The 27,829-nt window shown below is 39.4% G+C and overlaps 1 protein-coding gene across 3 annotated transcripts; it reads right to left on the bottom strand.

The window, feature by feature from the left end:
- Nucleotides 1-27,538, bottom strand: LOC117295239 (46 kDa FK506-binding nuclear protein-like). 3 transcript variants are annotated; one of them, XM_033777770.1, is made up of 13 exons: nucleotides 27,308-27,533; nucleotides 25,911-26,003; nucleotides 24,461-24,622; nucleotides 23,348-23,461; nucleotides 10,967-11,110; nucleotides 10,014-10,121; nucleotides 8,934-9,227; nucleotides 7,905-7,990; nucleotides 6,499-7,044; nucleotides 5,509-5,589; nucleotides 3,995-4,121; nucleotides 2,397-2,445; nucleotides 1-972 (listed from the first exon to the last, which is right to left on the bottom strand). In XM_033777770.1, the coding sequence occupies exons 1-13, from the start codon at nucleotides 27,315-27,317 to the stop codon at nucleotides 894-896; spliced, it is 1,893 nt and encodes a 630-aa protein (XP_033633661.1). In that variant the 5' UTR covers nucleotides 27,318-27,533; the 3' UTR covers nucleotides 1-893. The 3 variants fall into 3 exon arrangements, with proteins under 3 accessions (XP_033633661.1, XP_033633662.1, XP_033633660.1); XM_033777771.1 differs by having other exon boundaries at nucleotides 7,905-7,984; nucleotides 27,308-27,532; XM_033777769.1 differs by lacking the exons at nucleotides 1-972; nucleotides 2,397-2,445; nucleotides 3,995-4,121; ... (4 more) ...; nucleotides 10,014-10,121; nucleotides 10,967-11,110 and adding exons at nucleotides 14,715-14,920; nucleotides 15,335-15,563; nucleotides 16,240-16,646; nucleotides 17,450-18,586 and having other exon boundaries at nucleotides 27,308-27,538.
- Between the last annotated feature and the right edge of the window lie 291 nt (nucleotides 27,539-27,829).

Below are 27,829 nucleotides of genomic sequence, written 5' to 3'. Positions count from 1 at the left end.
TGTAAATCTGTGATCTTCACGGTTTTTGTTTCTTACCAATTCAGTAACGTTCCTTTAAGATCAATCTTAGCTCTTTCTGGAATTGACCCTAAGTGCAGCTAAGTGGCTAAATCACCGCTTCCAACTGCTTCATGTAAACCATTGTCTAAGTATCAGGCACAAAGCTTTTAATTACAATTAAACCTTCAACTCTCTGATCAACTGTTGGGCTCACTGTTTCACAATACCCGATTCATTCATCATTCACGGTTGTGTGCACTTTGGTCCAAGGGCAAAGCTATAGTGCGAGTAAAAAGCTACGGGAAGTGTTAGGAATGGATTTGTCGATGGTTTCAAATGGCCGATCAGAACTGAAAATACTAGACTTGTGAACTAGTAACATGACTGGCCTGACTACAAAGTGATCAAGCAAGTTGAATACCCAATCGAAGACCTTTTACCCAATCAGAGACCTTTTAACTCTAGGTGGCAACAGACTTAACAGGTAAACTCTAATTTCACAGGACTCGGGAAAGTACTGAGTATACAGTGCTAACACACATAGGTGTAAGGGTAAAAAAAACAAAAATTAATGTTCTTTATCCCCGATAAACGTCTTTCTGAGCATGCTCACATTTCCAAGAATGATGGCTTTACCTGGTAAGTCTGCTGCCACCTAGGGCAAGTTCGGGCAAATTCGAGCAGCATCCATTTGTAACCACTATAGTCAATGTCCAATGGTTATCTATGCATGCAACACATCCTGGGTAGCAGGCAAAACCGCCTAATGGTCGACAATAGTCAACCATAGACCCTAGCTTGAACTTGCTCCAAGTTTACCACCAGAGTCTTCCATTTGTTTCACCCGCCCCATCCTCCTCCTTAGCCCAAGTGGTTCATCTTGATGTCAGGCTCTACTTGACATTCACGAGCTGGACGTCGAATGTTAAGGTACTGCTTGGAGGAATTCTGCCAGCTCTCCGACTGCCATATCTAAACATAGAAAACAAAGGAGAACTTTAGATACTGCAATCAAAGTAAGCTTACTTCTACCCAAAATAGAGACAGGGATACTTTTGTAAAACTATGTACTTCCTTTCCTCTAAAAAAAAAAATGATACATTTTATAAAAACTGTGGTAAAATTTCAGTCTATATTGAAGTTCTGTTTGCAAGAGGGCGGAGATTGTTCTTGTGATTGATTTAGCTTAGTAGCACATATTTGTTGCACCGGCTGTATACTCCCAGGGAGTTGAGATGGTGTTAAAGAATGAATTAAGGCCCAGTGACCAGGGGTAATATTGTTGTAAGCGCTTTGAGAAGCCCTTCGGGTGTGAGAAAACTGCTGTATAAAAACTGATTATTATTAATAGCAACTTTAAATATAAATATTAATAGTAGACTTGTGGGTACGTACAACCGTCTTTTGAAGGAGTGGTGGCTCTGAAAAGAGCCGGTTCAGTCTCTTTGATGTGCTGAAGGCTGAGCTCTCCGTAAAGCGAACGTAAATGGTGTGTGAAGCTTTGAATGGTGTGATTATTAATATTACTCACTGCAGTTGATTCTTTTGTCAAAGGACTTGTGCATTGTGGCATGCTGCTGCCCAGCAGTCTAGCACACTGTACTGAATTTATGATGGTCAAGTCATTGTAATGTGGGTTCGAATCCTAGTCATGACATTTGTGTCCTTGAGCAAGACACTTAACCATCAATTGCTGGGAGCCTGCCAGGGCTGATGAGGCGGTACTGTGATTAACCCCTTAGTTTGAAAAATATACAGTTTGTAGGCTCCCCAGGGAGTTAAGCAAGTAAGCATAAGTTGGTTAGTGTATGCCTGGTGTTTTATAATAATAATAATATTAATATTAATAATAATAACCTTATTTCTAACGCGCCTTTTGCAAAAGGATACAAAGCGCCAGGTATTATAACTGCAAGGAGTGGGGCGATTTTTTGAGATATAAGACCTAATCCTTAAGCGCCATGTAAAGGTTCACAAGGTGCTGTGGCGCAATATGCTGCCAATCCAGCCAGGAACACCGGGGCGAACCCTTTCTCTTTTCGATAAGTGCACTGGGATCTTTTACATGCGTTTACACAACACATGGGACCAACGGCTTTACGTCCCATCCAAGGACGAAGCAGTGGTTATGTGTCTTGCTTAAGGACACAAGTGTCACGGCTGGGGATTCGAACCCACACTCTGCTGATCAGAAACACCAGAGTTTGAATTCGGTGCTCTTAACTGCTCGGCCACGACACTCCCATGATTAACAATGTTGTAAAGCGCATGGATCTAGCTACTATCAGGACTCGCGTGCTAAATATTATGCTATAAAAAACAAGTATTATTTGAAAAAATTACCAAGATTATGTACTTAAAATATTCCTGATGATGCTATTTGATGCCTTACTTACCCTTGGGAAGGAGGAATGGTTAACTTCCGTTTGCCACCAACTTTCATTCCTATAAAGAGAAAAAAATAGTTGTAAAGAAAGATACAACAAAAGTCACAAAACAGCTAGATACATGTATGTACCACTGTAGGTTATTGAAGTACCTTATAAAGGGTTTACATGGTGCGTGGGCACATTCAGCAGCCACTGCCAGGAACACCGGGGAGAACCCCTTCTCTTGGCAATAAGGACACAGGTGTCACAACTTTCGAACCCACACTATGCGGTTCAGAAAGACTACAATTTGAATCTGGTGCTCTTTACCGCTAGGCCTAGCCCTATAGTATATACATGTAGGAAAAATGTTTCTGTTCATATATATATGTAGACTCCTAACTGTTAAGGCACGTTTCTGGGGCGGAAAATTTTCAAAGCTTCATAACTCAAATCTTACCTGCAATTTCAACAGATTCACATTCCATGGCGACATACATTTTTTTGCGGTGGGTTTTGGTCGTCATATATTCTCCACAAATCTGTAATTTTTGTGAAATAATGCAGCACCCAGTGTACAAAATTTCTTGTTTTTATCCTTTTCTAAGTGTTGTCTGCTGCCGTGCCCGTACACAAATACATTCTTGGCAAGACGCAAAATGCAAGCAATCTTGGTCACCATATCTTGACTGCACAGCATTAACACGCAAACACAATGCAAAATTTGCGCGTCGTGCGTCTTGCGTACACACGGCAGACAATGCGAATAAGAACAAAAATTTCTTAATGTTGGGAGCTGCATTATTTCATGAAAAGGACGGATTTGTGAAGAATATATGACGTCAAAACCCACCGAAGAAAAATATATGTTGCCATGGAATGTGAATCTGTTGAAATTAGTGGCTTCTTGCAGGTAAGATTTGATTTATGAAGCTTTAAAAAATTTCGGCCCCAGGAATTTACCCTGACACCCAGGACATCACTTTCATGACTGTAGTACAATACGAAAGTGTAAGCCCACCAGGGCTACCGCTTGGCCATGACACTCATGCTCATTAAAGACACTGGACACTATTGGTAATTGTCAAAGACCAGTCTTTCCACTGCCTTATAAGGTTTGAAGCATTTTCCAACCTACATGTATGACCCTAGCTTTAAAGGCAGTGGACACTATATGGTAATTCTCAAACAAATTATTAGCATTAAACCTTAATGGGAGAGGGTGATATGTAGTATAAAATATTGTGAGACATTGGACACTATTGGTAATTGTCAAAGACCAGGCTTCTCCCTTGCATATCTCAACATATACATAAAATAACAAACCTGTGAAAATTTGAGCTCAATCGGTTGTCGAAGTTGCGAGATAATAATGAAAAATACAAAAACACCCCCTGTCATACGAAGTTGTGTGCTTTCATGTGCTTGATTTCGAGACCTCAAATTCTAAACTTGAGGTCTCGAAATCAAATTCGTGGAAAATTACTCCTTTCTCGACAACTACCTCACTTCAGAGGGAGCCGTTTCTCACAATGTTTTATACTATCAGCCTCTCCCCATTACTCATTACCAAGTAAGGTTTCATGCTAATAATTATATTTGAATATTTATGTAGCTTTACTTACCAGCAATGCCTTCATCCCATCCCTTGATTACTTCAGAGTTTCCCAGTCTAAACAGGAACGGTTTGCCTTTCAAACAGGAGTCAAATTCCTCTCCATTGTTTAAGAGACCTTTATAGTAGACAAAGACCTGTCAAAAACAATACAGTGCAGTTAAACAAGCCACACCTTATTATGGGAAGATAACAAATTAGGAATTAGAAAGAGATTCAATGTTTACAATGAACATAAACACTGGGTCAATAACTTGAAGAAAAAAAAAAAAAAAAGGAAATTAAACCCATGTCAATAATTTTGGTCTGTAATTTTTGAGGTCACGCACATGTAAACAGTGTTCCTTACTAAGCCCATGTAGCGCTTGTGGTAGCATTACATGTATAACCCATATATCAAAGCAATCTTTGGGAAGGGTACATGTACATTATTCCCTTAAAGCCATTGGACACTTTCGGTAAACAGTATTGTCCAAAGGCCCACACTTCGTGTATCACAACTTACATAAAAAATAACAAACCGGTGGAAATTTAGGCTCAATCGGTCATCGGAGTCGGGAGAAAATAACGGGAAAACCCACCCTTGTTTCCGCACGTTTGGCCGTGTAATGACATGTGTTCAAAATAAATCCGAAATTATCGACAACGAGAATTGATAATTGTTTTAATGTTTTCTCAAAAAGTAAAGCATTTCATGGAATAATATTTCCAGATAAGTCTTTCACCATTACCTTCTGTAAACCCTGTAAGTTATTTGTAAATCTGTGAACTTTTTGTTTTTTCCTGTTCCGAAGGTGTATTATTTGGTTTAAATGTTGTATATATTTTGCCATGTATCCCATCTCATATCACTAGTGCAAGATTAAAAAACTCGCTTCAAGATCAAAAGTCTTCTTCATGTTAAGTACGGCCATGTACATGAAGGTTTACTCTCAGCCAAAAAATGACAACTTATTTTCAACCGCCATGTACATGAAGGTTTACTCTCAGCCCAAAATAAACAACTTATTTTCAACGGCCATGTACATGAAGCCCAAAAATGACAACTTATTTTCAGCAGCAGCCTCAAACACCCTGCTGAAAAATGGGCTCTAATGATCATGAAGAACTGTTTTAAGACAGTGGACACTACTGGTAATTGTCAAAGACCAGTCTTCTCAATTGGTGTATCTCAACATATACATAAAATAACCAACCTGTGAATATTTGAGCTCAATCGGTTGTCGAAGTTGCGAGATAATAATGAAAGAAAAAAACACCCTTGTCACACGAAGTTGTGTGCTTTCAGATGCTTGATTTCGAGACCTCAAATTCTAAAATTGAGGTCTCGAAATCAAATTCGTGGAAAATTACTTCTTTCTCGAAAACTAAATCACTTCAGAAGGAGCAGTTTCTCACAATGTTTTATACCATCAACCTCTCCCCATTACTCGTTACCAAGAAAGGTTTTATGCTAATAATTATTTTGAGTAATTACCAATAGTGTCCATTGCCTTTAAGTGCGGAATGATAATTTCAGCTTACCATCTTGCCACTCTTGGCCAATTTCCCATCACCTATGACTACATCCTCCAGCGTTGTACCAGTTCGAAGTTTGACTTTTAACTGAAAAAGAAGTGCAAAGAATTGGTTGAATGCATCAATTTTTTGAATCCTATTGTTCCTCTTCTATTTATTGTTTTCTGATGAGTGTGTTTATTCCATTGAACCATTTCCATTATTAATGACAGATCACATAACATGACAAGGCCATACGGCCACTTCAAGATAAGGGCTACACTTAACTGATTTAAAGCTATTGACCCAAATCAACTGCCACCAGGGGAACATTGCCACCTCCTCCTTGGGCTGAAATAGAGTTATATGCCTTTCAGAGTCAATAAGGATGCAAAGGCTTGGGTCTCATCATTAGGGGCCCAGCAGTCAATTTCATAAAACTTTAGCCAACCATTACAAATTAACAAAATCAATATTTTAGTTTATTTAAGAAAGCATACACTGACAGCATCCAAACCCCTACCCCTCTCCCAGCATGGTTTGTGTGCTCCTGCAAATGCTGATAATTGCAAAAGGTCTCTCACCAAATTATGTTTTGAATTATTAATGAATAAGTTTAAAGGGAAGGTACACTATTGATAATTGTCAAAGACCAGTGTTCTCACTTTGTGTATCTCAACATATGCATAAAATAACAAACCTGTGAATATTATAGCTCAATTGGTCATCGGAGTTGGGAAAAAATAATGAAAGAAAAAACACCCCTGTTGGACAAATTTGTGTGCTTTCAGATAGGAATAAAAGACATCTAGCTAGAAGTCTTTTATTATTTTTGTGAGAAATTACCTTTATTTCAAAATCTATGCTACTTCAGAAGGAGCCATTTCTCACAATGTTGTATACTATCAACAGCTCTCAAATGCTCGTTACCAAGTCAGTTTTTAAGTTAATATTTGTTTTGAGTAACTACAAAACGTGTACCTTCCCTTTAAATGCATGACTTATAACTAGTCTTACTGGTGTTTTTACGAGTTGCTTCTTTGCACCGCTTTCTTTCTTCGCACTCTTAGCGGCTGGTGTTTTCACAGCATCTCCTTTTCCTTTCTGTGTGTTTGGTGTTTTCGTCTCGTTCCCCTTTCCTTTTGGCGTTTTCCCCTCTACCTTGCCTGGTGTGGAACCAGCTTTACCTTTAGCTGCTGGAGTTTTACCGGGGGTGTCCACCACTGCTGCCGCACTGGCTGGTGTTTTTCCAGAGGGGGTTTTAAGCTCTGGTTTCCTGACTGGAGTTTTGCCTCGTGGTGACTGCCTTGCTTCAGCGTTACCCCCTGGGGATCCAACAGCAGGTGTGTCGGGTTTGGATGTTACTTTACCAGCTTGGGTTTTAGTGCCTTCCTTTGGGGTTCCAAGAGTTTTACCGGCGGGCGTTTTTTTTAGGGCAGCTGGCGTCTTTATCTCTTTGGCAGACTGCTTTGCAGGGGAGGAACCCAGCTGTTTGATTGGACGGTCAATGTTTTCCTTGTTGCCAGCATCTGGTGTTTTACTAGCAGACTTTCGTGGTGATGTCTGTTGGTAAATTAACAACTTTTAACTTTGGTTCAATCTTTATTAACCAAACCTGCCTAACTCGTCACACTACAATAACCCTTAAGAGACCATTCATTTATGTATAATCATCACAAAACGCCCATACATTGCTAATGTTGTACTTTTCTTTAATCAGATTTTGTCAGTTGTCCGCAGAAAAAAACATGGAAACAGAAAATTTAGTTTTGCGTTTAAAAATTAGGATATTATGATAACATTCTACATTGGAAACCTCTTGATGTGAATGGAAGAAACAGTATTTTTTTGGTCGCTACACGTATGGGGTATATTGGTACAAGTTGCTTTTGCCGCTATGGTCTCTAAAAACACTGTTCATGCCTAAGCCTATATGCATGACATGTATGTCGACCCACTACACTATTTCAAAACGTTCTTGCAAATAAACAAACTGCCATATCGCAGCAAACTGAACACCAAAGCAAAAAGTACATAATCCTCTTGAGTGTGATTTATATTTTGGTTTTTGTGATCGATTTAGCTTGGTGCGCTCATTCGTGGCAGCGCAGGCTGTATCCTCCCCAGGAAGCTGGAGATGGTTTAAGGAATGAAATACAAGGCCAGTGACCAGGGTTTGAAGTGCAATGATAATTCTTAAAAATTGCGCTCTTACCATGTAAGAGTCTAATAGATGTTAAATTTGCATCGGGATAAAGAATATTAATTTTTTGGTTTTACCCATATACACCGATGTGTGTAGCACTGTATACTCAGTACTTTCCCCGAGTCCTGTGAAAAAAAATCACAGGCATTTTACTCGGGTGGGATTCGAACCCACGACCCTTGTAAGAGTCGATATGATCATTATAAAAAACACTCACCTTAATCTTTGGGGGCGTGGTCTCTCTCGCTCTTAACACTCGCTTCTTCTTTTCAGTTGACCTCGTCTTGAGTTGCGTCTCTGTGAGAGAAAACAATAAACCAAATAATGTTTAAAGGATTTGGGCACTTTTTGTAACACAAAACACAATATCCACGTATTTACATTAAACTTACACCGTCTGAAGATAATGATAGTAGAAAGCGTACCTAAAAATATTAGTTGCTGAGGTGCTGTGGTTTTTGAAAAATGAGTAAAACACTGTCATGAAAATATGTTTTTACATGGTAAAATAATTTTTGTCTCATGATCACTGAGACGAAAATTATTTTCATAACATACTTTTTACTCATTTCTCAAAAACTACAGCACCTCAGCAACTAATATTTTCAGGGAAGCTTTCCACTATCATTATCTTCAAACTGTGTAAGTTTTGGTGTAAATCTGTAGAAATTGTGTTTTTTGTTGTACAAAAAGTACATAGACCCTTTTAAGTCAAATCTGCAGAAAAAACCCATGACAAATCCAGCACAGTTTTTCATTGAAATCAGGGCATTACGAGAAAGCTTGATTACAAAAGGGGCCAGAACAACATATCCTGTAGGTCTTTGCAGACTTACACCTGTTATCTCCATGTAGTTCCTTGTCCAAACAGTGGATGTAATAGTAAAAAAGAATGGGATAAAAAAGCAACTGTGAATTAGAACCAAATCGCTACTATTTTCTAAATAATTACAAATGTTTGTCTATCTTGGAGATTGCCCGACGACTGGTTGCCTGTAAATTGGTTAAATCCTCAGTGTGACAACATGTCCCTAAAATGGCAAACTTGTAATAGAACTTAATCACGGTGCAACCATCTTGAATTTCTTCCATTGTTATCAATGTTACCAAACCGAGGCTGGAAGAACAAAATAGTCTGGTTCCTAATTGCAAAATGATTTTTAGCATCCATTATTGTTATTCGATACAATGAACATGACCAATATGGAGGTAGTATGATTAAAGGTCTATTGAGGCAAATAGTTACCACTTTTGCTGCGGAGAGATTTCAAAGCTGTCTCCAAGTCCTTGACATCTTCATCATAGTCGCTATCCTCTTCGTCATAGAGAGCATCGACGTCTTCATCACTATCTTCATCTTCATCTTCATCTTCATCTGATCCTTCCTCTAGATCCCATCCGATGAAATCATCACTATCCTCTTCCTCTTCCTCTTCATCTTCGACATCCTCCTCTGCATCTTCAGCGGCGCCGCTTACAGGACTGTAGTCATCATCACCCTCATCATCATCGGATCCATCAGGTTCACTCTTACTAATCTCTAAAGAAATCAAAATCCAGCTTATATGTTTCACTCAGTGATGCTCAAGGCGCTTCAACATTCGTGTTTTCCTGCAAGGTATAGACCTTGATCATGCTGCCACCATCTTGGTCATGATCATCTTGGGAGAAATTCAAGATGGCCGCACCATGATAAAGGTCTATTGTTGTGGTGCTACGTTAAGCTCAGGTGTTTTGAGTGCGAGTTTGAGTCTCACCCTTGACGTTTGTGTCCTTCAGCAAGACATTTAACCTTTATTACATTGCCTTCATATCGGACATAAAGCTATAGGAGCTACTCGTTATGTAAAATAACCCAGTACAATTATCATTAAGAGATGGGGCTTCCCCAAGGTGTTTCTGACATAGTCTGGCAGACACATGTGCAACCTAGCCTTGTACCTTTCAAGTTGTTGAACTATATAGTCACTTTCCTCAAAAAAAATAATTAATTATTCAACCCTGAGAGCCGCAGCTCCCTCAATAAATATGAATTCCATTTTTCACCTCATTGACAATTGAAAGGCACTTTACATTATACAGAGTTAGGTCTGTTTGGGGTGGTCCCAAGGTAATTCCCATACTAGAAATACTTTGCAGTAGCTGATGGATAGATTACATTAAAATGCCATTAAAATCCTTACCTAAAAATGCCATTCAAGGCTCGTGTAAAAACGTATTTAGACAAAAATCTGTACATGTTTCAAAAGGTGTATACGAACAACAAACAGGTTTTTGTGAAAATTCTGCACCCTTTGTGCACAGCAGTCCTGGAGGACAAACATACCCAACTCGGCAACTTTCTTGGCTTTTCGAGGCTCAAATTCTTCCACCATGTCCACATGTTGACGCTTGGCATTGGTCATCTTCTGCTGTTTCTTGCGCTTTATTTTACCTACAGGTCAAGATGAATTGTTTAGTTTTTAATTTTTTCAATTATCAAGAAAAAGATCAAATTCTCTACAACAGGGCCCAATTTCATGGCTCTACTTACCGTACCGTAAGCAAAGAATCTGCACTATTCTAACAGAAGCAGGAATTTCAGCGCTTAAGTCAAAGCGCAGCTCACGGGGTAAAAAGGGAATTTCGGCTTCTGCGCTTGCATTCTCTACGTTACTAGGCAATCTGTGCTTACACAGCTAGCACAGAAATGAATGATCTTAAGAATGGTGATCTTAAGTGGGAATTTGTCGGTAAGCAGAACCATGACCCCCAGATCGCAACCATGTTTACGAACAGAGGCATAAACAGTTAGGATCACTTCTTTCCACTGGGTTGGCGTGGGTTATCCCTCATTAGATATTGTCTTCCCACATCAAAAACTGAGCATTCTTTTTCATTTCTTTATCATCCTGTTATCAGAGCTACAGTTGTGCTGTCAGCAGGGCTGTAAGCTTCGTTATTGAAAAGCCAAGGGCACCAGTGCATTTTCTCCTTGGTAAAGGGCACCCTATGACATATGAGGAAGTTGTAAATTTCTACTGGAGGGCATTTCAAGGGCACCAAGGCACTGACCAGAGGCTCAGGCCTCTCTTTGGTGAATGATCAAGTAACACTTCAAAGAACAGCTGATAGTGGAAGTACATGTAAAAGTGTTCGCAAAAGAATTGATTTTGGCTTGGCTTGTTAATGGTCCGTTTTTGTTCTTGTGTTGCCCTCCCTTTGTTAGGCGCTCTGTTCATTGTATAGCGCCTTATACACATGTAAATGCTTTGTATTATTTTTATTACCAAAACTAACCATCTTTAGGCTTCCATTCCTCAATGTCATCATCATCATCATCTTCATCTTCAATATCACCCATGGCAAGCTGCTGTAAAGACATCTCGGTTTCACCTCCTTCATCCACATCATCGTCGTCATCATCTTCTGCTTCTTCTTCATCTGTAAGAAAACCAAACAACTTACTTCTTACTTTACAGGCAGTGGACACTATTGGTATACTCAAAATAATTATTAGCATAAAACGAGTAATGGGTAACGAGTAACGAGTAATGGGGATGATAGTAAAAAACATTGTGAGTAACGGCTCCCTCTAAAGTAACGTAGTTTTCGAGAAAGAAGTAATTTTCCCAAATTTGTTTTCGAGACCTCAGAATGAGATTTTGAGGTCTCAAAATCAAGCATCTGAAAGCACACAACTTTGTGTGACAAGGGTGTTTTGTCTTTCATTATTATATCTAAACTTCGACGACCAATTGAGCTTAAATTTTCACAGGTTTGCTATTGTATGCATATGTTGAGATACACCAAGTGAGAAGACTGGTCTTTGACAATTACCAATAGTGTCCACCGCCTTTAAAATACTTGGGGTTGAAACTGTATGAAAATGAAAAATCCTATCAATATAAACCCAGTGATGTGAATGGTTGTTGAGAAAACAAACTGAACACTGAACACTGAGCAAAAGAGCAAAAGCGTGTGAGCTTAAAAACTCAATATTTAACATGTTTAATTTATTTTTTTATTTTTTTTTTTGTTTTAATATATTTTTTTTTTGGGGGGGGGGGGTAATCACATCCCTGATAAACCACAAGGGAAACTGATTTGGTAAATTTAAATGATTTTGGGGTCGACCAAAGAAAAAAAAAGAAAAAAACAAAAACAAAGTGAGACTCGAACCAACCTCTGGATTAACATGGGACGACATCCAGTAAGCAAAAGTCTGCAAAACAGTACATGTATCCGTTTTTTCTACGACATGTATGAGCTCCTGTTTTCATTGCTAACGTGTGTGCATAGTACGAAAGTCGCGGATACGCATCACGTGAACACAAAGTGTTGACGGATCGCTATCTGCGATGCAAAACCTCTCTATCATATTTAGTCTGACACCTGAAGGAAATACGCCTGCAGCAGATACGCACACCTGACACAATGACTTCGAAACAGGATTGCAAAAACTGAGACATCAACCTTGAGGTCTAAGATAGAGCTCAAGATATTCAGTTTGACACAGAGTGTCTAAGATTAAAGGCACCGGATACTTTTGGTTTGCTCCAGACATTAGTTAGCATAAAAATTATGCGTTACCGATCAATGGAGAGATGTTGATAGCATAAAACATTGTGAGAAACGGCTCCGTCTGAAGAAACGTGACGTCGTTTTTGAGAAAGAAGTTATCTCAAACTACATCATTTGAACTCGATTTCGAGACCTCAGAATGTGATTTTGAGGTCTCAAACTCAAGCATCTGAAAGCACACAAATTAATGTGACATGGGTGTTTTTTCGTCCATAATTATCTAGCAACTTCGACGACCATTTCAGTTCAAATTTTCACGGGTTTGTTATTTCATGCATATGTTGAGACACACCAAGTGAGAAACCATAGCTACATGTATGACAATTACCGATGGTGTCCATTGCTTCAAACCATGGAGGTCAAACAGAGCCTCAGACCTCGAGGTGAAAGACCAAGACTTAGGGTGTGTCTGAATTGGTGGCTCTGTCATCATGCGTTAATAGGACATCCTTAGCAACATCCTTTGCTAGTCGTAGCCGTAGCTCTAGCCAACAACAGACCAATCCATTAAGCTCCGCTCCATTGCGTATTGACCAATCACAACCCATTGCACAAACAAAAGTCCGACACTATAAAATCTGAGCAAAAACCCTATGGTCAGAGACCACACAGTGAGACCAGAAATACAGAACTAAAGTAGATGATATAGAGTTATTTATCTGATGTTTATATTTATATTTAACTATAAATTAAAATAGTGAATCAATTATAAAATCACATGAAAAATATATTCAAGTTTAAAAATCTTGACAGACATGATTTGGTTTGCTTTTAGGCTTTTGTTTTGTCAATCAATGGTTTGTCTTTGTTCTTAATTTGTCTTAATTTTAACCTCAATAAACAAGTAAAGACAGTACAGCCTTTGCTATAAAATATACAAGTAGGATTAATTAATGAGTTTTACAACAGAACAAACTACAGAGCAGAGCACATTGAGAGGTTTATATTTTAATAAGGGAATCAATGTGTGGTGAAGAGTTTTTCAACTAGTGGTTCAATCCCAACGAGGCCTGGTTCTTGATAATTTTACCGAGACGAAGTCGAGGTAAATTATCAAGAACCAGGCCTCGGCGGCTTTAAACCACTAGTTGAAAACCGATTCAACACACTTTGATTCCCATTCATAAATACCTTTTCGGTTAAAAAACATCAACACTTTTGGTCAAAAAGTAAAATAAATGCAAAAATTATAATTGTTCAACGATTTCTTTTAACACAACACCCCTCCAGCTATGAAATGGTAAGGCCCTCCGCCGCCCTCGGGTAAACAAATCCTTATAAGGGAGTGCAGTGCATGTGGCGCGTATCGCGTGATGTGGCACAACTGTTTCAGCCGTTGCTCTCGACCAATAGGAATGAAGAAACTGTCTTATGAGCACAGGTGCAATCCCGCGAATTGTCCGAGGTATTTATGAATGTATAATAATGTGGTACACATTTTCTATTTCCTTGTTCTTATGTACAAATATTTTAGCCAGCTAATGATTTACAAATATTACACAATGAAAATACAAACACAAAAGTCAAGAAATGTACATGCAAATATTTACCAGTTTTGAGCAATAAAACCTTCACTTGTGCCAACGTGTTCTTAATTTACCTGCAGCTTAATCACACTTTTCAAAATGTAATATATTTTTAAAAGTATAAAAGTGAGATCATGTTAAGACTTTAGTCAGAGTAATGCCGATTTTTTAAAGGACAAATCAAGAAAGATACCTTAAAAGTCACCTGTGAAGGTTTTAGTTAAATCGGGCATGATATTTCAGGTTATTTAAAGGCACTGGACACTATTGGTATAATTACTCAAAATAAGTGTTAGCATCAACAGCTCTTCTCCATTGCTCATTACCAAGTAAGTTTTAATGCCAATAATTTTTTTGAGCAATGACCAATAGTGTCCAGTGCCTTTAAGAATCTGGGTTCCTGAAAAAAAAAACAGCAGGCAGGCTTTTCATTTTATCTTTTCAAGATGGCCAGCAATCTTTTAAAAATTGTGAACATTCATTGGTTTGTCCACTGTCTGCCACACAATAATGAAGGAAATTAAATCAGACAAAACACTGAACATTATTTACAGTGGTTTTATTTGATAGTTTGTTCAGGATTAAAAACACTTTCACAAGAACAAAGGTAAATGTGTAACTGAACGATCTGTTCTTAACTGCGTAACCAGCACATGCTAAATTCTCATTTTGAATTAGAAAAGAAAGAATCCATGTGGCCCCCAGTTACATTGGCCAGAACGTTAAAAGGACGGAGGAAAGATACCACAATGCCAACCCGATCACCAGTAGGGACCAAAAACCAGCTAACAGCTGATTTCACAATGACTAGAATAAACATTGCCATCTAGTAGATGAATCACAATTTTTTGATTTGTGCAATTCATAATCATAGACGTTAAACCAATGTTTGTGTGAGAGAGATTGGCTGTTCTTGCCAGCTTGGTGTTTATATCCCTTTGTGGGAGTTTGCCGAGTTCCCTTGATGGGAAGATCATTCAAACATACAGACTTCTTGATTTCAAGACATTGATTGCCAAGACAAATGACCACATTCACATGCTTTGTAGTTCCTGCATCATCTTGTAGCGTAGATCATGACAATAATAACCTATGGCTTGCATCAACTCTCTCTTATTGATGTTGAAACGAGCCTTGAAGAATGCTGGCAAGTGAATGAAAGAAAGTGTAAACATGTTTATCACAGGTTGACAAAAGTTTTAAAAGTACACAAATTAAATATAGGTAATTATGTCATATTGCATTCACTTCTTCCAAGTCCAAAATCTGGTAAAAATTGGTTCTTTAAAGAGCCAATGGAGCGTGACTAAACTTATTCCACAGTGTAATTGGAACAAAATTTTCCTATTAGAACCAAACTTCACCCGAACAATCAGAGGTGATTTCAAAAAACATGTTGTTTACTTGAAATCATCATTTTGGTTTAACCCATACGGATGTGTGTTAGCACTGTATACTAATACTCACTGCTTCACATGTATCTGAGTTCGGTGAAAAAAATCACAGGCAAGTTACTCGGTTTTGAGTCGAACCCACGACGATGAAATCTATTGTTTACCTTTTAACGCTTCGACTACATTCTGATCCAGCGGTGTCCGCTCAGAGTGGCTAGCGCCAAAGTTACTCGCTCGACCCATCGCCAAGGTCACCCGATCAAAGAGGACATCGAGCAGGCGTCGTACGAAGATTGACCAGGACTGTTTAGAGGCTCGCTCTGCCTGGAGTAGGTCCCGTCGCATAATAAAGACATCAAAACCATGAGCCAGGCGAATCTTTTGGTCAGGCATCTGAAATTGGAACAAGATAAACTGTTCAACTCGAACCCACACTCTGCTGAACAGAAACACCAGCCGTCGATTTCACAAAACTCTTCCTAACTTAAGACAAATCTTAGGACTTAGGACGAGTCCCAACCCTGCACTGTAGCATGCAGACCTTAAGATTAATCCTAAGTTAAGATGAGTTACTCGTCCTAACTCGAGATAAGACGGCTGAGCTTGAATCCAGTGCTCTAAGCCGCTCAGCCACAACACGTAAATTTTTCCAGGCATGCTCGGGATGTGAAAAAAAATTACCCATACTTAGAGTATGCTTTCACTGTGGATATAGTTTGTTTCATAAACACACAGAGGAGAGGAGAGAGTTAAAATAATCCCCTGGCTACAACTTCCCGGGATGTATACAAAAATTGGGTGTGATCCATGCCTAGCTACTCGGCAGCTAACGGTTGTATGGCTTCTGACAGGCACATCAAACAACATGTAGCTTAATTGGTAGAGCGCTGGCACATTAATCCCAAGGTCGTTGGTTCAAATCCCACTCCAGTAATACTGTCTTTGTTCAACCACAAATTGGTACAAATAATGCAATAAGTCCCTTATTGAAAAAGCAAGGAAACAAAATCTCAACCGATAGCCCCCAAACCAAATTGTTATGATGAACTCCCATTAGTCCCAAACTTACATTGATAGCACTACTGTTCAGATCAAACGCAGTCAGACTGGTCATATCGGATGCCACTGGTATACCGTCACTGGTACTTGCCCCGGTTCCTACACCGGTATCATCAGCCATACAGCTCCAGTATACACTGTCTGTCTCCGGCATGGCAAATCCCTGAACGCCAGCTCCTGGCCGAGGATGGGGATTAGACTCCCCTGGGTAGGCGACAATGAGAGACGTTGGGACCAGGTTACTAGTGTAAGTCATGGATGGCACTTGCTCGGTGGTGCTACCACTTTGCTCCTCCTTCAACCCACTCACTGCAAGTGGGGCTTGAAATATTGTGGTCGACGATTGACCACTTTGTTCCTGAGGAACCTCAACAGCGGATGGATTATGGATTTCTAATACCTCCGAGTTACCGCCATCTGAAAAATAGACGATAAGACGCTCTGATTATACGTCATGCACATTATTTCAGATTGTTCAGGAATTAATTTTGGGGTTGCGCAAAGAAAACAAAGTACTGAGTATACATTGCCAACACATATCGGAGTAAGGGTAAAACCAAAATTAATATTCTATGTATATCCACGATGCAAATTTAACATCCACCATGTTTACTAAAAGAATATCAGAAAGGATTTGAACCTGCAACTTCTGAATTAAAATGCGATACCCTACCCACTCATCCAACTGGGCCAAATTTCATGGCTCTGCTAACCGCCTGATTCTGCAATTGCGTTCACCATTCTCTGCCAACTGTGCAAGCCTTGAAATTCTGCACTAGCAGGCAGAAGAAGGCATGGTAACCTAAATTACACATGCGCCTGATTGGAAATTCCCTGCTAACCCGTGTAATACTGTTATACACTTGAGATAAGCACAGAATTCCCCAAGCGCTGATTCGTCGTTATGATAGGCAGAGCCATGAAATTAGACCCTGGCCCTCTCAAATTTTCACATATTGTTTCTTTTGTTTCAACATAGAGGAACTGTGAAGCTAGGTTTTAAAGCAAGCTACTGTATAATACAAATGGTCTTTTCATTGTTTTTGAAGCACAAACATGTTCATACTAAAAAAAAAGGTTTCGGAATAAGGGTGAACTTTTACTTTTCTGATCCTTTACTGTGTTTTAACACAAAAGCAGTTTTGTTAACTTTCAGCCTTTTTTGAGTGACTTTGTTTCACAATATTACACAGAAATGTCCTTCAAAACGAACTTCATACCTGTGCGGAATTCTCTTATCTGCAAAACCCTTGCCTGTCCCCCAATGTTCTTCTGAGCGGTGTTCTCAAAGTGCGTTCTTCTCATGACAGCAGCCTCCGGTCCCCCGACCACGTTAGAGATTATTGGCTGGCTAGCTCCACCTCCCATGAGGGTAGAGTCAGAAGTGTCTGGCAGGTTGATTCGGGAGTGTCTGGTAGGGGTAGGTTGACCCCTTGAAAAGGTAAGAAACCCGGCTCCTCTTTGAGTTCTCTTCCTATGAGATGCTGATGTGGTATAACCGGCAGAAGACTGTCCAGAGTGTGGCTTTGTTGAGTGATACTTTGATCTGGCCGTTATCGATTGATGATAATTCAGTCTCCCTGCTTTGACGACACCTCTGTGTTTGGACCGTATGGAGGGAACCGTTCCTCTTGATAGAGAGACATGCTTTTCTGGGCACTCCTTTGCCTGCCTAATTTCCTTTCTTGTGCCGGGAAAGCCGACGTAAGAAGTGCAATCTTTGGCATCACTAGCGTGAGTCAACTGGTTCTTTGGTGTTGGCAAGTTGGTTTTGGCAATGGTTGAGGCGGTTGTCGGAGTTGTAAAAGGATGTCCCTGCTCATCAGTGGATGGCGAGTTGGTTTCCGTTCCGGTTAGATCAAATGACACCAGATGGCCACCTATTGAAGAGGTCTTTGCTGTCTCAAGCTGGTTGATGGCCTCCTGAGTACCTGAAGTCATCGGTGAGTCTGCATGGGTATGGGCAAGGGCTGTAGATGGAGTTTCTGACCAGTTACAATATGATGGGATCCTCTCAGTGAGCAGGCTCTGTTTCTTCGAGACCCTGACACTTCTATGACGCAGAGACCCCTTTGACCTTTGAACTGTTCCCCTCAATGTCTCATCATCGACATAACCTCCGACGTTCCTTTTTCTGCTTATGAAAGTTTCTGCCTCTAAGTTTATCACAGGCGGCACCTTCCTTTTCTTTGTGAGTAGTTGCCTGTCTGGCCAAATAAATTGTTTTCTTTGTCTTTGTCTCACATCAGAGTATGACACCTTTTGTGATCTTCTCCTTTGTCGAACCCTTTGCAGTTGATATGACCTTTCAACTTTGACCCGGGCTTCACCTGAAGATTCCTCGCCGGATGCCAACCCTGCATCCAAAAGAGATAAAGGTTGTACTTGTCACAGCAATTCAAAAGGTACAAATGTATAAAGTGCTATTGATATATTTACTATATTGTATCCGTCTTTAAATCTGGTATATAATGAAGTATAATTTATGTACACCTTAGCTTTTGCTTCCTCTGAAATATTAAACATTTCGGTCATCTTTTTAAAATGATAAACTGAAAGTTGGCAAAGTCACAGTAAATGCCTTTATTGTTCCTCTTCTAAAGGTATCTGGCGCCCAAGGTTTTGATACACGTACATGTAGATACATGTAATTTGAAAGATTAGTATTTTACTTGTGTGTTAATTAACGTATGGTCAAGTTAATGACAAGACAAGAGTGATTAATACTTTTTCACTTTCAATTCAAACCAGGGCCCAACTTCATGGCTCTGCTTACCGTAAGCAAAGAATTGGCGCTTACAGACAAAAGCAGGGAATTCTGTGCTACTGTCAAACAGATTTAAAGGGTTAGCAGGGAATTTTTTGCTCATAATGCTCATCCCACGTTACTTGGAATTCTTCGCTTCAGATCTAGCGCAGAAATACAGCGTTTGCACAGTGAGTGGAAAATGGTGATCGTACACGCAGTATTTGGCGGTAAGCAGAGCCATGAAATTGGGCCCAGAGTCAGTCAGGATTATTTGCAGAGTTTACTAAAGGTCTAAATGTGTATATAATTACAATACAAACTTTTGGAACGATATAAAGAAACTATGTTTCTCTGAACAAAATTAATCGTATGGAAAATTTCAAGAAATGACAATGCCAATTTTCAACTTACCATTTTGTATTAGTCTTGCTCTTGAATAAAATTTCTCTCTGAATCTTGCATTTTTTGTTTGTGCTTAGTGGATGATCCAAGTGTCTTGCCCCTAAAAACCTCTGAAGAAACTTGGCAAACAAAAAGGCGCATTGACGTAAATATGCGTAGCCCTTTAATTACCAAAATGCTGGGACATAAACAATGGCTGGTGACTGCATTGTTTGAACACTCAAATGTGAAAGACACATTCTTAAGCTCTTTTCACACGACAAAAAATTACCATGGTCCCTTGCTACAAAGTTTATGAGCGCTGCTTGTTAATTTGTTATCATCTTGCGTGACCGATTTCGCAAGCGAAAAACGAACATCCATCATGCGCTATGACAGTGCACACATCACTGAAAACCAGCCAACGACTAGGTTCTCCAAAATAGGTAATACATTTTGTAAAACCAGTGGAGTTAGGTTGCTGCATGTTTTCTGGGGGCAAAAACGGGCTCGAAGCCAGGAAAAGGTTAGCCAAATAAATAGGCCCAATCCCTACTTAATACTCTTGGCCCCAGAACCACCGTCCTATTTTTGCGTCCAATGAAGTTAACGATCCGCATCGTTCTCGATCAAGAAACTTACCAATTTAATGCTATTGTACATTGTAGATAGCCCTACCATGCCTACTGCTGGAATTTGATTTAAAAACATCACACGTTTTGGGGTGAAATCACATGATTTTCGAAGGTGGACTTTTCAAAATATCTCAATTATTATCTATCATGTCTAAACAACTTGATCGTCACAATGCTGTACAATAAGGTCTAATGATTACGTTAGAAAAATTGCTTTTAAATGTTATCATTTAATAGAATCATTTAATAGAATCCAGCACCAGAACCAGCGTTTGGTTCGAAAACTAGGTTTTTCAGGCTCCCTCAGCAATTTCAGGGGTTGCCGTTAACTTTTTTTTCAACTGGCCAGCAGGACCAGTTGGCTTGATTTTTTTCACTGGTCCGCCAGGTTTTTGACTGGTCCGGGGGGGGGGGGGGGGGGGGGGGGGGAGATGCATCTTGAGGGACTCAAAAGCGTCCTTGTGAGAATGTATTTTGAAACGTAAGCGTAGCTGCAAATCTTGAAACGTAAGCCTAGCTTGGCTCGGGATTGAAAGCGTACCTTTTGATTATAGCGTATTGGAACCTATCTTGGATTGTATAAGCATAGCTGCTTAGCTTGAAACGTAACCATTTCTTTTGGAACGTAACCATATTTTTTGGAACGTAAGCATATCTTGGTACGTAAGCGTAGCAGGGTATTATGGAACGTAAACGTAGCTGCATATGAAATGTAAACCTAGCTTGACTCGGGATTGAAAGCGTACCTTTTGATTATAGCGTAACTGGAACCTAATTGTATCTTGGATTAAGCGTAGCTGAGAAGCTGTGTAGCTTTGAACGTAACCATATCTTTTGGAACGTAACCATATTTATTTAACGTAAGCATACAATGTATCTTGGAACGTAAGCGTAGCTGGGTATTTTGGAACGTAAACGTAGCTGCGTATGGAACGTAAGCATAACTTGACTTAGGATTAAGCGTACCTTTTGTTATTATAGCGTAACTTGAAGGAACCTCAGCAAAACTTGGAATGTAAGCTTAGCTGAGTATCTGCGTAGCTTGGAACAGAACCAATCAATACCTCAACAATCTCAAAAATAACACTTCATTCACAGAATTAAAAAATTATAATTTTTTGACAAAATAATGCTTTGATGAAATTTTGTTTTATCATTATTTTTGTTTCAACCTTTTACAAAATTCTTATTCACCTGTCCTTTTTTACGATCGGCCTCCGTTTTTTGTTATCCTTTTTTCTTCTTTGTAAAACATTTTTTAAGCTACTCACACTAACTCACACTGTCAATATAACAAAATGCGGTATTCCTACGTTTTGACATTATCAATCTTTTTTAATTCCCTGAAAACTCCTAACAAAAAGAAACTAGGAGCCATGAAACAAAACAGATCATAAGAAATAACGGAATCGACACGAGGTGTAGCGACTGACAAACCCACGATGACAAACATGTACTTTGATGTCTGGCTCCCAACCCCTCCCAAGCTAACGGCTAGACCCGCACGCATGGAGTTCATAGCGCCTGGGATTACACCTCCAGCCCCCCACGAGACACGGCATGTGCGGTACGGTATATGCCCCGAGGCTTACGTTCTGATTGCTCCACGCCGTGGAGCCATATAACAAGCTTCCGTTACACGGACTCTTTGAATGGGAATCTTACGTTAGATTTTTCACCATTATTTACATTTTGTAGCGATAATTTGAATACATGATCTTTTTCGTCAATTATTCGTTAATAATTTTGTAAAAAAAAGATTTAAATTTGGTTAAGTAAGTTACTTTTAGACGGCTGGAAGTAAAACTAGCCCGGAAGGTCACGTGATTGTTTGTACCACTTTTTGGTTAGAACAATCACGTGACCTGCGTTTTTGTCTTAAAATGCTCAAAAATGGCTAAATTTGATGATTTTTTTTAAAGACTGTTCTTCATCATTCCTTGAAAACCGTTGAAGTCATATGTTAGTCTATTTTGTAGCCCAAATAGCCCAATTCGGCCGGTGTGTCCCTTTAACACATGACTGCATTCTAGAACCCAAGTCTTTCTTGAAATCAACCCGCAAAAAAACCAAAACAACCGCGCATTATATGTGACCAATAAAAACATGGATTGGAACAATAAACTAGATCGCCCACCAATCGCCCCCCCCCCCAAACAAAAAAACAAGCCCAAAATAACAACAAAATTACGCAAAATCAGGACGGAAGAACCTTACTAAACACAATTAAATACTACTTTTTGCTCATCAAGAGTATCCTAACTTGGTAAGTTTTGTTGAATGAAGCCTCACCGTCTCGCTCGTTTTTTGTAAACACGCTAGACTCTTATTCCCACACGGACATCTGCTCCGTTGACGACGACCATGCTGCTGACAGAATGTGTTTTGCTTTGTGGTCTTCTGTCAAGGCGATTGAAGCTAGTTTTGTAAGCTATCGCGTACTTTCACCAATAGAGGGCGTCTATTCCCACGCTATCGAATATTCTGAAACGCCCTCTAGCGTTCAATATTTCTTACACTTTTTGCCACACGTGAACTAATACGAAGACTACAAGCCTTTGTGTTGCATGATGGGATTTTGCGCTGTGTATGCAGCATGATCGTCAGAAGTTTGCCGGTGTTCAGCGGCACTTCGAGTGATTTGTTTACGTTTTATCCAAACCTTGAGTGAATGTCTTACGTTTTATTCGAGCCTGAAAATAGTAAAAAAAAATTAGTCATAGTTCTGTAGTACCGCTGCCGATATTTTTGACTGGTCAGCCGGACCAGTTGGCAAGGTGTTTCAGCTGGTCCGCCGCGATTTCTACTGGCATTTGGCCAACGGACCTGCGTTAAGGTCGAACGCTGAATTTAATAACTACAATGTACAACGGTACGATCAATTGCTACAACTTGGTTGGTACCAGACTTATCTACTCAGAGCACCGAGCAAATCAAGCAAACTTGAAGCTCGTACATTTTGCAGATGGCTTTAAATAGCGCAATATGCAGACTTACTATAGCGCACTTCGCAGGGCCTTAAATGAAAATTTACAACTTTCATGAATAAAGGAAAACAGCCTTTGCCATAAATCATCTTTTGCCACAAATTTTGCAACAAATCGGGCATTTTCTAATTAATAAAAAAACTGGAAAGAGGTTGATCGCATTTGTTTCGTTTTTTTTTACCCCACGACTACCAGACTACCTTGGCACACTTTCACACTGCCCATCCCCCAGGCTTTGCCCCTTTGTCTGGGTAGATCAGGGGTTAAAACAATCCAAGTGTGAAAGTGTCAACTGTTATTCCCTGGGTTGCCTCGGGGAATAGAGTAGTGTGAAAAGGGCATACATGTACATGTACCTAAACATACCTTCTGAATTACTGGCTGCTTCATCAGAGCTAGAGGCTTCATCCATAGACATCATATCTGGGTCCATGGACATCGGCTCATCTCTAACCAGGTATCCTGTAAGGTGGATGGTAGCTGAAGATAAAATAATAATAATATTAATAATAACAAAGTTTTATAGAGCGCACATATCAACACAAGTGCTCAGGGCACTGTTACAAAGAAAGACAAAAAACAATATAAAACAAAATAAGGAGATGATAAACATTAGGACCTGCCGTTGATTTCACCAAACTCTTCTTAACTCAGGATGAATCTTAGGACTCCAAATCCACAGACATTAGGATGCATTGAACCCATTATAATTTAGGACGAGTTACTCGTCCCAACTCGTCCTAACTCGAGATAGGATTAATCCTAGCGTTTCATGAAAATCGGCTGCATGGTTGTAGCTAGACAAGTTTTAGTGGTGGGCTATAAGTCACATTGTTTTAAGTCCACCAAACCTTGGAAAGAGCGAGCGGATCAACACAATTATTCAAGAATATTTAAGTATGGGGCGTTATTGTTGAAGTAGGGACAGGTTTCCAAACTATTTGTGTTATGGGGCCGTACAATAAGTTGAATGGCTGTTTGACTGTGTTCTTTCTCTGTGATATTTGTTACTCCTTATCATTTGCTGTGTCTCAGATCAATGCACAATGGAAAATATTTTAAACCAGAGCAAAACGAAAGAAACCTCTAGAGCGGGTCTTGAACTTACGACCCTTCTGGATTAATGTGCCAGTGCACTACCAACTGAGCTACGTAACTAGCTCTTAATACATGTATGTTGGTGGTCTGCCGATTTTGTCAAATCTTTATTCATAGGGGAGGGGTCACTAAAAAACCTGTAACTGTCATACTCGCCAGGGATAGCATCCAACTTTATGATGCAGTTACAGGTTGAATGGCTTCTGACTGGCACAAAGAAATGGACAGAACTAAAGGACTAGAAGCATTGGTGCTATTTGGATAGGTAGAGCACCTGCAAGTTAATCTGGAGGTCGCAGGTTAAAATCCCGCTTCCCATAGTTTGTCAATCATGATTTTATCCTGTGGATTTCCTAAAAAATTGAAAACATGAAAAATTACCTCTTCCTTCACTGAAGAATGTGACTTCCTCCCCCTCGGTGAAGTTCAGATCAAGATACTGCTGGAATATATTACTCGCATAGGACAAGGTACAGACAAGGAACTCTGCCTTGTCATGCTGGACCATCAGCTGAGTCATCTTAACTTTATCTCTCTCAGGAGCTGAAAGGGAAGTTAAAGGCAATGGACACTATTGGTAATTACTCAAAATAATTATTAGCATAAAACTTTACTTGGTAACGAGTAATGAGGAGAGGTTGATAGTATAAAACATTGTGAGAAATGGCTCCCTCTGAAGTGGAGTGGTTTTCGAGAAAGAAGTAATTTTCCACAAATTTGATTTTGAGACCTCAGTTTTAGAATTTGAGGTCTCGAAATCAAGCATCTGAAAGCACACAACTCCGTGTGACAAGGGTGCTTTTTTTCTTCATTATCTCGCAACATCGATGACCGACTGAGGTCAAATTTTCACAGGTTTGTTATTTTATGCACATGTTGAGATACAACAAGTGAGAAGACTGGTCTCTGATAATTACCAATAGTGTCTAGTGTCTTTAAAGAAAGACAAATTTCAATTACGATTCAATTACATGTACGCTTTACTTGAGACCAAGAAGGGTAGTTAAAATGCTCACATAAACATTCGAGAAACATTGAAACATTCCCCCTTCTTTCTCTCAAGCAACCAAGGTCAAAATTATATTGAGATTTGCCCATCATTTAAACATGGAAAGATCAGGGCCCAATTTTAAAAAGCCTGTAAGCACAAAAAATTGCTTTGCATGAAATTTCTTCCTTGATAAAAACAAAAATACCAACAAAATTTTCATTTGTTGCATATTGCTTGTTACTGGCATTCAGCTGTTGTTTGCTTATATCCTGAAAATCACGTGGAAATTTGGTTGGTAATCCTGTTTTTATTAAGGAAGAAATTTCATGCTAAGCAAGTTTTTTTGCTTACAGGCTTTACGCAATTGGGCCCTGCTGGAAGCACCCCAGCCACTAGCAACCATATCTGATATAGCTGAGCTTCTGCCTTCCCCTTTTCCTCTTTTCATGTTTTAAAAACATTATAAATTACAAGAAAAAGCACTAAAAAGCAACAGCTATAAGTATTAACTATGAAAAGAAAATACCTGGTGAATGGACAATCCATTTTATAAATTAATGTTGAAAGTGATACTGTGGTGTTATTGCACGAGGGATAACAGAGGATGGGTATCGGTCTGTCCCAGCATATGGCACTTGCATATGACAAGACCTTGGGATCAGCTGGTCAGCAAGCAGATCATGAAGCGATTAAATCATTAGTCGAGTCACGGCTACTGTTTTTCAACTGCTCGGTTGATCGTGCCACCACCACTACTACAAAATAGATTGCGACTAGTGTCACAAAATTGGGCCAAGCTACAATGTACGTTCCACACAAACTATTCATTATAAACCTTACATGCAACGTCTCTGGTTTCCAGGGCAGCCATTGACACATGGAACGATTCATCCACTGTCTGTGTATAGTGCTTCCCAGGTTCAATCGTCAACCCTAGAGAAATAAAAGAAAAGAAAGTTTGCTGGATTTTTTTTTTTTTTTTTTTTGGGGGGGGGGGGGTTACTACTACAATACTTAAATGATTTGGGTACTTTTTCTAACACAAAACACAATGTCCAAAGATTTACATTAAACTTACACAGCTTGAAGATAATGATAATACAAAGCTTCCCTTAAAATATTAGTTGCTGAGGTGCTGTAGTTTTTGAGAAATAAGTGCTAAATGCAAAATTAACCGGTATCTACGATGTCTATTTGGCCATAAAAAGGTAATAGTTGACATATTGAGATCATCCTTTATTAACTCTTTCAAGAAACCGATTGCACTTAAAGTGAAAACATGAAGCACAGCATTTTTCGCCTTTGGCAGATTCACCTACTTCACGCCCCTCCATCTATGAAATGTTAAGGCCCTCGAGTAAACAACTCCTTTTAAGGAGATTGCTGTGCCTGTGCGCGTCGTGCGTATCGTGTGATGTATCGTGTGTTCCAGCTGTTGCTCTGAATGAAGAAACTGTCCAGCTCACAACCGGTCATAAACACTGGTCATTATTAAAGGTTTAAACACCCCCACGTGACGCGCTCTCCACCAATAGGAATAGCGAAACTGTCCGAGGTATTTATGAATGTATGTATGTAAATTCTAAATTGTATAGACCTTTTATGCATGACGTCATTTCAGTACGGCGCCCCCGCATTGAGGTCAAAAGGAGGTTGTTCATTGGCCAATCTATGTGCGTTTCGATTGTATCATCACAGTTTGACCTCAAAGATGGCGGCTGGATGACGTCAATGCATAAGGTCTATACTTCATTGGAATCTTGTAAACAAATTTAAATGAAGGTTACTAAAGTTCCTAAACTAGCAATGGCATCATTTATTTTTTTCCCAATTAATTGAAATAAAAAAATAAAAATACATAATATTATATCGTGAAATTAGGACAGTGAGTGGGTGGAGGATTACTTCTAGAAACTATAATATAGCATGGTTTTTTAAATAATAAAAGGCTCCCCTAATAATACTAAGTAATACTATAGTTTCTATCTAGGTAGAACTTAGAAGTAGTGGAGGATTAGAAATTAAAGTGAGAGCAAAGCGTGTATTCAAATTAATTTATCATCACTAAATCCCCCAAAAATATCACTCAGAGTTAGACTCCGATTATGCAGTGTAGTCAGTGTGTGTTGTGTATGAACAATCAGTCACACGTGCAAAAATGCATAGCTTTTATGTTCAGTGTCAAGAGAGACAGTGTGTGTAGTGTAGTGATGACTAGCCTAGCCTTCCTTACGTACCCCAAAACATGTTGAAATTGATGCCAATTACTGGTTCAAGGTGTCGCCAATGTAGACTTTTTACATAAGACCTCTGCGGCTCTTGATCTTCACACTTCGGTTCCCAAAATTAAAAATATAACAGATGTTGAAGGTGGGTTTTTATTTTCACCACGTTTCTGTTGGTCTTCTGTGCATGCAGCATGCTATTGCTACGAACGCGTGTTTTTTTCTTCTCGTGTGTTAAGTGGTGGCGCCCTCTGTTGCCCATTGGTGCACAAGGTGGTCCCTTGAGATCGGCCGCGCGGCCACCAAAACACGAAAAATTAATACAAACTGAAACTCCCATATATACCGCCCTCGTTCCATTGTTAAGAGCGAATGTTTGAGCTTTCGTTTGGTATTATATTCAACAGGGATTGTTTGAGACATTGTTATGAGCAAAACACGGTTGAACATTTTTTTCTTTTACTTTTAAAAATGTATCTGTTTATGTAAAACAGATACATTTTTAAAAGTAAAAAAAAATATTGTACAATCAAC

Source organism: Asterias rubens, chromosome 10 (assembly GCF_902459465.1).
Source record: "Asterias rubens chromosome 10, eAstRub1.3, whole genome shotgun sequence".
NCBI classification, from domain to species: domain Eukaryota; kingdom Metazoa; phylum Echinodermata; class Asteroidea; order Forcipulatida; family Asteriidae; genus Asterias; species Asterias rubens.
This window is presented reverse-complemented; position numbering and strand designations above follow the sequence as displayed.

Excerpts from the sequence above, each read along its gene's own strand:
- LOC117295239 (XM_033777769.1), bottom strand. Across the intron at positions 23,462-24,460 it reads ATTCTTCAGTGAAGGAAGAG|CTACCATCCACCTTACAGGA; the intron begins GTAATTTTTCAT and ends TTTTATCTTCAG. Across the intron at positions 16,647-17,449 it reads GATAAGAGAATTCCGCACAG|ATGGCGGTAACTCGGAGGTA; the intron begins GTATGAAGTTCG and ends TCTATTTTTCAG.